This window comes from Mus musculus, chromosome 3, assembly GCF_000001635.26.
Source record: "Mus musculus strain C57BL/6J chromosome 3, GRCm38.p6 C57BL/6J".
Classification (NCBI taxonomy): domain Eukaryota; kingdom Metazoa; phylum Chordata; class Mammalia; order Rodentia; family Muridae; genus Mus; species Mus musculus.
This window is the reverse complement of record NC_000069.6, coordinates 68,947,600-68,959,868: the sequence shown is the minus strand read 5'-3', so window position 1 is coordinate 68,959,868 and position 12,269 is coordinate 68,947,600. Positions and strand designations below refer to the sequence as shown.

Here is a 12,269-nt window from a genome sequence, read left to right as displayed (position 1 = left end):
TATACTTAAGTACAGTCACTATAATTTATTAAGTCAGCTTGTATATAATCATTTTAATATGTCATTTGATTAAAATTTTAAAAAATTGATTTATGCAAATAACCAAATTCCACATTTACCTCATTTGTTACTATATCCTTTTTTAGGCTTAATAATTCTGGAAAAGTAAACTGAATTGATTGAATATGCTATAATTCCTTAGAGATTTGAGACTAACATTTTAAATATATATTCTTTTATCTGATAGTCATCTTATTATATACACTATTTATCAGACAGACGTTCCAGAAACTAGGCTTTAGATATTAAAACATATAAAGACTTGCATTCAAGTTGCCAGTAGTCTAGTAGAGAATCAGATTATAAGACTTACATAGAACAGTCACTAAGTGGTACGTAGGTTTGTTAAGCTCTGTGAAGATGTGGAGAAGGCTAATTCTCCCTGCGGGACATTGATTGGGAAACTGAGGCTTGGTGAATAAGTAGTTCTCCAAGGAGACAAGGTTTTCAGGCAAGAGGAACTTCTCGTGTCTCCAAATGTGAAAGAGTACAGCAGTTTTTGTGCAGTCAGTAGACCTTGCATAGGATATTATCAGGGGTTGATATAGACAAGTTATTCACCAAACATGCCCGCTAGGCTGTATGGAAGAGGATAGTTTAGACCTTGAAGATGTAATGCTTTTCTGTGCAGCCCTCAGGGATTGCTGCAGAGTGAGAAAGGCAAGGCTAAGATCAGAGTGTCTTTCTCCTGCAGCCAGAGACAGCCCCATGTTGACTTGGCTTACTGTGAGAGCATCTGCTCTGAGGTTTTGAACCTCTGGCAAAGTGAAGTTAAAAGCCAGCATGGTGTGCTAGTGTCTATAAAGCATCAGGATGGAGGTAGTAACACACTGGGGCTCAAATATTGGAAGTACTGCGGTGATAGCAAAGTAACAGTGATCTAGAGAATGGTAAGCCAAGCCAAGTCACAGGGTCATAGGCTACACAGACAGAGCTTAGCACGGGGCAGCAGTCTGGACTCTAGTGGGGGGACAAGGGTAAGTTACTGATTTTTAGAAGTGACCTATAAGAGATTGGACATTTTGAAATAGAGGTCATTTTGACTCTGAGGTCAGTGTGGGGACAGATTAGAAACGAGATAGAAGAGAAGCAGAGTGCCTAGGCTGTTGGTCTGAATAATGGAGTAGTGCGGAGAGCTGTCAAGGAGTTGGTTCAGGAGAGACGTCTTTGCTATTTGGGAAGAGCCATGAATTCCTTGAAGATAACCCCCTAATATGATGTAAATTGAATATGACATAATATGACATAAATTACTCTAACTTTTTGTTATTTTGATTGATACTTTGTTTGAACATTACAATAATCAAGTTACCCAAATTTAGTGTACATGAGCGCTCTTTGGGTGTTGCTAAAAGGTATGTTCTTGGGCTCTATATTTTAAATTTTATTTTATCTTTTACATTTATTTATTTACTTATATTTATTTTTTTATTTTTTGAGATGGGGCTTCTTTGTGTAGCCTCGGTTGTCCTGGAACTAGCTGTGTAGACCAGATTGGCATTGAACTCACAGAAATACACCTACCTCTGCCTGCTGAACTCCGGGATTAAAGGTGTAGACCACCGCCTCCTGGCTATGAAAGTTTTAAAAGGACTTTTTAAAAAACGATTTGTTTTTTATTTCATGTGCATTGGTGTTTTGTCTGTGTGAGGGTGCCAGATGTCCTGAAAGTGGACCTACAGACAGTTGTGAGCTGCTATGCACGTGCTTGAAATCGAACTCAGGTCTTCTAAAGAGTAACGAGCACTCTTAACACCAGCACTCTTAACTGCTCGAACCATCTCTCTAAGCCCCTTAAGAAGTATTTTCAAGTAGCCTACTAAGCCCAGTTTGTACTGTTCCTATACTGAGGGTTTGGGCGGCTGTCCTCTGCAGCGTGGTCAGCCTCCGGGGGCTCCATTCACAAAGAAAATGGACTCTCCCCGCCTAGAAGCATCGGTGGAAGTGGCTCCTTAGCTAAAGTGGGAGTCCATGAGCCCTGCATGCAGGTTGGAGTGTCAGTTGGCTTGCTCTTCTGCAGACCTATCTTGTGTAGATAACCACAATTGCCTTGTGCCCATTAATGCAGTTGTCCAAGAAGGACTAGAAGACACTGCTGCACTCCAGTCTTCCCCAACTTCTGGCTCTTACAGTCTTTTTGTCCCCTATTTCACAACGGTCCGGAGCCTTTGGGGAAAGGAGTGTTACACAGCTGTCCCATTTGTGGCTGGGCACACCACAGACACTTTCTTCATGTTAGTTAACCAGTTGTGAGTTTCAGCATTAACTGCATGACGAAACTTCTCACAGGAGGTCTCAGAGCTGCACAAAAACAGTTGATGGGTCTAAAGATTTAGGGGGCAGCTTGATGTCTGTTTAGTGGAATAATAAGCTTCCCACTAAGGCCTTTGAGTCCAGAACTGTGGGCTCTTGGAGCCCTAATTGTAATGTGCTTAAGTGAAATCTTACCTTAGGCTTAGACTCTTTCTTGTTCTGGTCATTTTTGTGTAGGGGTTGCTTGAGCGTGCTCCTTGGTCTTGAATACCTAGTTGTCAAGAATCCCCTTTCCCAGCTCCACCTCTTCATGATCTTATTTCCGATCAGAAGGAGGCTGGAAGCTGCTGCTTTGTGGCTCTTAGTGCGGACCGTGGGCCCAGGGCAGCTTTTACAGTGCTGATTGGGAAGTACTTGCTGTGTGATTTTTTTTCCCCCTCCCCTGGAGAAACACAAAACAAACATCTACTCACCCCAGATGACAGTGTAAACAGACCAAGGAAAGGATCCACCCAGGTCGGTCTTGCTTAGCCAGTGAGTTCACTGGAGTTACTTACGGGAGTGTGCTATGGGTGGTCCTCTTCTAGCTTGTCTTTGGTCCATGCATTTGTTTTCCTCCCTTCCCTTCCCTTGTCCCTGTTTAGGGATAAACTCTGGCCAGGGTTGTGGCCAGCCTTTGTGGGGCTGGGGCTTTGTGCATGTCTAACAAGCACTCTGCCAGCTCTGCTCTGAACCCTGCCTATAGCAGTTGACGTTGATAGATACTGTGCACGCATGCTGAGTTTGTATAACATATACCTCAGGTTTATCATAGTAGTATTCTAGCAAAATGAGGAATGAGCATCTGTGAGTAGGAAGCTGATTGGCAGTTGTTCTGTTTTCCTAAAATGCATTGCCTGCAGCTCGTTAAGAATGTGAAAGGAAGCTTGTGCTTAACCGAAAAGGTCTGCCTGCCTGCCTGCCTGCCTGCCTGCCTGCCTTCCTTCCTCAAATGGCTACCAGCAGTCAATTGAGTGAGGGGTGGCAGATGAAGGAGGGAGTAGACTGATCCCAAAGAAACCTAGGAAAGAGGGGAAGAGAGATAAAGAACAAGGGCTTTAGTGGGCTCTCATTTTTCCTGAGGAATCCATCGTTTATACCATACAAGCCAGCGTCAGACACACATGAGGAGACCAGGGAAGATAGGCAGCATCTGTCGATGGTGGCTTGTGGGTGATTCACAAACTGGAGAGGCCACATCAGAGTTCCTGATGGTGGTGCTTTGGTGTTACGGGAGTGCCCCAGGCACAGCCAGCTGGGCAGAGGTTGGATGGTAGCCGTTGTCTTTCTGTTTGGCTATGTCAGGTCATTGGCTGACTGTTGAATACCACAGTGAAGACTTCAGTTACCAGACAGGAGAGGAATAGTCTCTGGGCTAACAGTCTGGAAAAGTCTCTAAATGGGCAGGTGACTGCTGTTCCTATCAGGCAAGTACACAGACTGAATCAGGAGTCTGTTTTCCAGAGTTATTCACATGGTGGTATTGAAATATCCAGTTTTTAAAAGAAAAGAAAAAATGAGTTTTCAAAACACAAAAAACCCTCAAGATATAAGACATACTAAAAAGTGGAATACAATGGCCCATTCTTAGGGGGAAAAAAGGTGACAAAAACCATTCCTAAGATATCCAGCACTGAGCCTGTTACACAGAGGCCATGTGCTCAAAATAATTAAAGAAATGTTGATAAATCAACAGAAACATTTTGAGACAGTGAGCCTGGGTCCATTGTGTAGTGCTTGTTGACTAGACTGGTCTCGGACTGAGCGAGCTCTGCCAGGCTCTGCTCTCCGTGTGCTCGGATTAAAGGCACACAACACCCAACCAAAGGAACCCAATTAGAAGTCTGAAGTTAAGTAGAAATACTCCAGAACTCCGAAATACTATCTTTTCAGTAACAAGTTTTATGCATCTAAAATTGACAAAGCAATACATTTTTGACTCCCCAGAAAATGTGAAAATGGCCTTCCTTTGTAGCACATGGATAGAAGCATTATCCACTTTAGGTTTTCTCAAGTATAATTTGACACTTTGACACAGCTGTTATGCATTCAAGAAAATATAAAATGTTCGCTGATATCAAGCAGGTGTGGTCCTTGCTGCCCATCCTGATGACCTGACTCGGATCCCCAAGACCCACATGGCAGAGGGAGAGAATCAACTCAGTTGTCTTCTCCCCTCCACGGGAGCACCATGTGTGCACACCAAAATAAATAAATAAAAGAACAAAAAGTTAAGCCAGGAAAGAGCATTACTTTTAGCTGTTTATGTATATGTGTGTATCTATGTGTGTGTATGCCACATGTGTGTGGGAGCCTGCAGAGGCCAGAACACTATACTGGGTCCCCTGGAGCAAGACAGTTACAAGCAGTTGTGAAACCAAATGTTCTTAACCATTGAGGTATTTATTCAGCCTGAGATAGCATTATTTTAAGTTAAATGATCAAGAAATGCAAAAATATATATGCCAAGAAAATGAACATTACTGGGTGATCAGTAAAATAAATCATGGTATAAATGAATTGCTTGTGGAATAAAATTTAATTTTTTGCTTTCGTATTTTTCTAGGTTCTATAATAAACTTTATTTTTATCTTTTATTTTTATATTTATTTTTTTATTTTATCTTATAGTTTAACTTTATTTTTATCTTTGATATCTAAAAATGTGATTCAAATTAACATAGTAATTTTAAGTAAACATTCAGAATGTGTTAATGAATTATACTAGTTATTTGACAAAATAGGAAGTAAGGAGAAAACTCCGAAGAGGCGAGGTACTTTTGGCTAAATTAGCTAGCAGTGTAGCTTCTGTGTCAGTAGGGGGTGCTATTGCTTGTGTAGAAGATAACGTTTTTTGTAATTCTCATTTTCTCTGAACTTTCTTCTATTCATTTACTCATCCATTCAATTAAAGTAAATTTAATAATTCATTACCTGCAGGCACTTTCTTACAGCCGTGTGTAACTTTTCCTTGTTAATGATGTATATAGAGTGCAATTTGCCTCGTGTTAAGAGGTAATATGTGAGACGACTCCTAAGCAGCAGTCTTCCATAGAGTGTAAGAACTGCTTCTGTCTCCTTACTTTAAGCCAGCTTTATGTGCATGTTACTTTATGAGTTGAAAATTTTAAATTAGGCCAAAGATTGTACTTTTGAGGATCCTTGCAGTATAATATATGATGTGTATAGGAGTTGTGTAGAAAAGATGCAGTTGTTGAGACTTTCATCTTTGTCTTATATTTAAGTAGGTATTTCTCTGTTGGGAAATGACTTGCATAAACAACTTCAGAGAATGCAAGAAAATTAGTCTTGTCTTTTTCTTCCATACCATAACACTTACAATTTTTTATTCTCTGTTTATGGGTATTTTGCTTACATGTATGTCTGTGTTCCGCATGCGTACATGGTATCCTTGGAGACCATATGAGCACATTGGATCCTGTGGAGTTGGTCTTACGGAGGGTTGTGAGCTGTCATGTGAGTGCTGGGACTCACACTTGGGTCCTTTGAAGGAGCAGGCTGTGCTTTTAACCCCTGAGTATCTCCCCACCCCCAGAGTTAACACTTTGTAGAGGCAGTCTCAGCCAATTTTAAAAAATATTGTGCTTTCAGTGTGGCCGCTTATTCTAAAGAAATTTAAAGTACTTATTACATTTTTGCTTAGTGTGGGAGCAGCTTTGGTGTATTTCTAGAGTTCTGGGGTTAAAACTCCAGAGGTATGTTACAGAGTGAAGGCTCCTCCTGCGCCTTTATATTCCCCGTGTACATTAGCTCAGGGCTAAATGATCATCCATTCTGTTAACCCCACCATCCTGTGCCATCTTGTCTCTGTCACAGGACATGCCACTTACTTCTTACGAGTACCAATTGCTTTTTTATTGCCTTTTACTACAAGAAGTAAAACTGCTCAGGGCACACCAAATGTGGGAGAATCTCAAACTGTGCTAGAGCAATGACTGACCTGTGACTTTAGATTTCTACAGTTTATTGTGGTTGTATGCAAGTAGAAGTCTTTAAACAAAGAGATATAAAGATACAGAGGAATCTTTTAGAGGCCCAGGGAAGATTTAGGTAGGCCTTAGGAACCAAGAAGTAGATTGCTAAGAAAACGAAAAGCATTCCCTTTGTGTCTTTTGTCTTTGCTTCTGTGTGCATATCCAGGGTCTTTTTTTTTTTTTTTCCTGTCTGTTTTTCCCAGCTAAGTGACTTGTGTCCCCCTCCCTCAATGTACATGCTGGAAAGTGACTTAAAATGAACACCCTTTATATTAACGAATGCAGACTACATCAAAAATCCAGGTCCCTGGCTGGAGAGATGGCTCAGTGGTTAAGAGCACTGACTGCTCTTACAAAGGTGCTGAGTTCAAATCCCAGCAACCACATGGTGGCTCACAACCATCCGTAATGAGATCTGATGCCCTCTTCTGGTGTGTCTGAAGACAGCTACAGTGTACTTAGATATAATAATAAATAAATCGTTAAGAAAAAAAATCCATTTCCTAATTTTGCATGTTGGTACCAGGGGAGAGATGGGTAGCCTTGTCTAGGCTAGGCATACAAGCCTGGTGTAATCATATGTTTGCAGGTATGCTGGGGGAGATGATAGGAACACAGTTGGCAGGGCTCGAGTGTAGTAGCCAGGCGAGCTGGTGCCGAGGGCAGAGTCCTAGTCATGGAGAAGGAGGCGGGGCAGTCATTTTTTATCTCAAGCCATTTCAGATTTACTTGAAGTTTTTAGTTTAATCCTCTGAGAAATATCCTATTTATGTTAGTGAATTTCTGACTTTATAATGAAAGACAAAGAGGAATTTATAGTTGCATTTTCATGTTTGGTGTAGAACCAACTTTGTTAGAAACCATAAACTATAAACCACAAAGCAAAAGGATTCTTTTCTGCTGTCTAAGATTGAGAGGCTCAAAAAATTATTCAACTTTAATCCCAGCACTTGGGAGGCAGAGGTGACCTGTCCAGCAGGTCCAGTTATTCGAGGATCTCGAGGGGACCTCCTCCTAATAACCAAATGGGGGGTAGAGAGAGACGAGGGTCTTGTACGAATAACGACACGGAAACCGTTCTGAAGTTGTATCAAGACCCCAAAATGTATTAGCCAGGCCCAAGGTTTAAATACACAAGCAAAAGGGGAAGTGCCTTTCAGCAGGAAGGATGGGGCAGTAGAATTGCACAAGGAAACGGGGAAGTACAGATACTTATCAGCGGGATGGATGGGGCAATACAAGCAAAAGGAGAAGTATTTATCAGTGGGAGGGGGGGGGCAATAGAATTGCACATTCTTAGGTAGTTACACGGGGAAGCAGGAACTTGGCGGTATCAGGGTATCTTGAGGTCAGGACATCCCGGCGCTGAATTAGGGCTGGAACAATCTGTGGTTGTTCTCAGAGCGGTGTGTCGGTGTGTAGGTGGCCCGCTTTTGACCCTCTTTTCTTCTTGGGGGGAGAGGCCCAATTCAGAGATCAGGACAATAGCGTTGCCTTAATGGCTCCCAACACAGAGGCAGGCGGATTTCTGAGTTCAAGGCCAGCCTGGTCTACAGAGTGAGTTCCAGGACAGCCAGGGCTACACAGAGAAACCCCATCTCGAAAAAAAGAAAAAGGAAAAAAATTATTCAAAATTTGATTTCTACTATAGAATTTAGTTTCATTATTTAAAAACCAACACTTAGAGCGTGGAGCTGTTCTTCCAGAGGCCAGCACCCGCACGGTGGCTCACAGCCATCTGCAGCTCTGGTCCCAGAGGATCTGATGCCCTCCTCTTGCTTTTGCTGGGACACTTAGTGCACTGAGCGTGCACACAAAGCACCCGGCATACACAATACATTCTTAAATAAATAAACAAACAAAATTAACACAGCAGGTAGAGGCCGGTATAGAAATGTTCTGTTTTAATGGATTATTCTATGGACTGATTACATTGTTTTATTTCCAAAGAGTTTTATTAGTAAAATATTTTGATTAGCTCATTGGTGACCCAGTCAGCAATTTTGATGGCATTTTTTTGAGGTGGTTAATTTGTTTTATGTGTTTATTTTAGACCTAAGTCTCGACATATAGCCCAGACAGGCCTTGAAGGGAAGATCCTCCTGCCAAGACAGAACAGCTAATAAAGAACACCAGCAGAGTGCAGGAGAGAATTTGATTATAAGGTTGGACAAATAGGAAGAGAATACGGTTAAGCATTCTAGAAACAATTCTGTTACATCTGCAGAACCAAAAAGGAAAAGCATCTGAGATGGTCTGCCAAAATGATAGTTTTCTGCAACACAGAGAACACTCTTCTGTCCTGGACACTTAGCTTGCTGGTTTCTTCACAGATCCCTCAAGTCCTGAAGGGGTTCTACCTACTACATTCTGAAAACAGCAAGGGGAAGCTCACCTGTGCATCTGATACTTTCAGGAGTCAGAATGTGTAGCAACTGTTGGATGATTTTTTTTTTTTTTGTAGTTTTTTAGACATTTTGTGTCTATGGACTTTAACAAAGCAGTTCCTTTAAGGCAGTAGTTCTTAATTTTCCTAATTCTGGGACTCTTTAATACAGTTCTGTATGTTGTGGTAACCCCTCTCCCCAACCATAAAATTACTTTCATTGGTATTTCATAACTATCAATTTGCTATTGTTATGAATTGTAATGTAAAGACCTGACATGCAGGGTATCTGGTATGTGACCCCTGTGAAAGGGTCATTTGACCCCCATCCAAAGGGTTGCAACCCACAGGTTGAGAACCAGTACTTTAAGGCACCAATTCCATTCTTTAATGGAATTAGTGTGTTCCAAGAGAGACACATATTTTTGCCATTGACTTCACTGCAAAACATGTAAATTTCAAAGAAATAAAGCTATAAATGCCCACGAAATACATTCCTTCAAAAATCATCTTAGTATCTTAATATGTTATATATCCCCAGTTTAAAAGTTCTTACTTTTGGGAGGCAATAAATCAATTTCACTCTCTTCTTTTTCCATCTAGTGGTCATATGCTTTAGAGAAACCCAACACTGGCAGCATATTTAACATTGCGTGGTCTATTGATGGCACTCAGATCGCGGGAGCCTGTGGGAACGGGCATGTTGTCTTTGCACATGTGGTGGAGCAGCGCTGGGAGTGGAAAAATTTTCAAGTAACGCTAACGAAGAGAAGGACCATGCAGGTATGATCGTGTTCCAGAGTCCAGTAAATCTGCTGCTTTGCACTAGACAGGGCAGGGATTTATCCTTATTGGTCACTTTTGCCTGTTTATAGACATCCAGTCATGGTTGGAAGTGCCTGACTTAGGCATGACATCAGACCCTTTATGGAAAGCATCTGAATTTTGTAGTTACCGAGCTTAGCATAGCACAGGCAGTGACAGTCAAAGCATTTAGTGAGTGTGATGCACTTGAGGAAGTGCAGACAGAGAGATTAATAAGTCAGGTTTCACACCAGAAGCTGATCCAAGGCAGGCCTAATAGACTATTTCTTTATGGCTCAATTCAATTAATCTTTTTTTTTTTAAATTACCTTTTAAGAATTGGGTAAGGCAAGTTAAGATGGGAGGGAAAGGCCCATTGGACACGCAAACTTTATATGCCCCAGTACAGGGGAACGCCAGGGCCAAAAAGGGGGAGTGGGTGGGTAGGGGAGTGGGGGTGGGTGGGTATGGGGGACTTTTGGTATAGCATTGGAAATGTAAATGAGCTAAATACCTAATAAAAAATGGAAAAAAAAAAGATGGGAGGGAAAGCTTTAGGGAGTTGCTGTAGGGATTTAGGAAGTAAGGAGGAGAACTTTTCTTCATGTTTGCGTTTCTGACTGAGGCCTCTATGACAACGGGCAGATTCACCAGCATTCCGTCATCTCATGCAAGCTTTACATGACATCATAGGTCTGAGGGAGCGCAGACAGCTGTGGAGAATAGGGACAGGGCGAGACGATCTGCTCCAGTGAGCATGGACTGGGGACTCTGCGGCCTGCTGTGTGCAGACCCTGCTCCACATCCCCTGCTTTCAGAGATAGGATGTCATTAAGCGCTGTTTCAGAGAAAGGTCAGAAACTTGCTTAGTCTTACAACTTGCTGAGGGCAAGTTAGTAGGAAAGGCAGAGGGACCTTCTGCTCCTGTGTCCTCCTATTCCTTTGCCTGGGCATATGTAATATGCCAGCTGCCATATTTGGGGATTATTGTGTAGTTCTAAGGTGGAATATTTTATAGTCTAATACATGGAAATAGGATATGTCAGTGGGAGAAGGGAGGGGATGTGTATAGATCAGAGAGCATCAGTGGGTCAGTTGGAAGCATCTAAGGACTGGCTAGGTACCATCTTTTCCATTTTGTTTCTTCAATTAGGCCAGCACTAGCTTAGTGCCTTGTGCAGAAACGTGGTGGCTGCTGTGCAGGGACTGTTGCCCATGAAGCCGCTCTGCCAAAGGAGGAGGAGCTGTCCTGTCCCCTCCCCCTCATCTGTGTCACTTGCTTCTGTCTTGTGTATTCATAGTAATATGGCTTTAATTAAAAGGTTAACAACCTATTAAAGAGCTTTGTTAGCTCAAGTACCAAGATTTTAAAATGTCAATAATATGATCCCCAGACTAAATATTAGATTTAGTAGAATTTTTCTTGGCTTTATTTGCTTATTTTGGATATTTTACTTGGAAAAAAAAATTTTTTTTTTTTTTAAGGAAAGCAGAGACTAGTGTATAGAATCCCCATATCCTTACTATCTAGCCTCAGCTGCAGCTGCAGCCCCGCCCTGTCCCGTGCACAGTCTCACCTGCTTTCCAATATACCCTGAGTTTCAGGCAAATTCCTACATCGTGCTGTATCTGTAAAAAGGTTCCATATCTATACCTTAAACATAAGAGCATCTCTGTTTTAATCTAATCATAATATCATTTTTGTGCACTACTACTACTACTAATTTTTTAATTTTATAAACTGTCTACAAAATGCTCAAATCTTCACGTCTCCTACATGTTATAAATTTAAAGTTTGTTTAAGTCAAGATTCAAACGATTGCAATGGGTTTGGTGCATCATTTAAGTTGGTCTTGGTCTGTAATTTCTTTCTTTCTTTCTTCCTCCCCTCCCCTCCCCTCCCCTCCCCTCCCCTCCCCTCCCCTCCCCTCCCCTCCTCTTTCTTTCTTTCTTTTTCTCTTTTTTTTCCCTGGCTCTTTTTCTTCTTAACTTTGTTTTAGGAAGTCAAATAATTTGTGGCAGAGTTTTTCACATTGTAGACGTCTCAGGTTGCAATCTGTGGAGTGTTGTTTTTGTTTTGTTTTCTGGTGCTAGTGATTGGATCCAGGGCCTCATAATGTGCTGGGTTAGCGCTCTCCTGAGCTAAAGCCCAGGGACTAGCTTGACAGGTCCCTTTTGTCTTCAGAACTTCCTGCGAACTGAAGGTTTATGTAAATAATGGCATATATATATATTTTTTTTTTGTTTAGCTTGGAACCAAAACATGACATTATCTCCAGGACCATAAACTTGCATCGAGAGTTTTAATCTGGACAGAACTATTTTATTCATATGTGCAGGAATTTAGTATTATCAAAATAATTCTGGTGTTATATTCTAGCGCGCTGTCCTGAGAACATAGCCATGCTTCTAAATAGTTTTAATTTGGAAATAAGAAAGACTCACCTCAGTGACTAGGTAAATTTCATGTGATATTACATATGGAATCTTTTAAAGACTATATTGAGTTCAAGTTCTCCTTAGAAGCAAAGTTGATAAATTAAATAGACATGGAAAGTGTTTTAATTTATAAAGGGTTTTACACTGTCTGTGACTGTAGAACATCACGGTTGTTGAGTTGGACCCATTCAGTATTCTTGCTTAGTACTATCCCTTATTTATCCACTGCATGTTTATGAGTTTTAACACTTTCCAGGTGCTAGGCTAAACAATAAGGAACACAGCACCAAATAA

The 12,269-nt window shown here is 41.3% G+C and overlaps 1 protein-coding gene across 5 annotated transcripts in view; it reads left to right on the top strand.

Annotated features, from left to right (window-relative positions):
* Nucleotides 1-12,269, top strand: part of Ift80 (intraflagellar transport 80) — a 112,182-nt gene that overhangs the window by 44,812 nt on the left and 55,101 nt on the right. For 4 of the 5 annotated variants that reach the window (XR_001783737.2, NM_026641.2, XM_006501966.4 and 1 more), the window contains exon 9: nucleotides 9,336-9,515. The exons of the other annotated variant lie outside the window; for it this stretch is intronic. Coding sequence is in view for 3 of the 4 variants with exons in the window: in NM_026641.2 (NP_080917.1) it covers nucleotides 9,336-9,515 (180 nt within the window). In the remaining variant the exon portion in view is untranslated. The remainder of the gene's footprint in view (nucleotides 1-9,335; nucleotides 9,516-12,269) is intronic. 5 annotated transcript variants of the gene reach the window in all.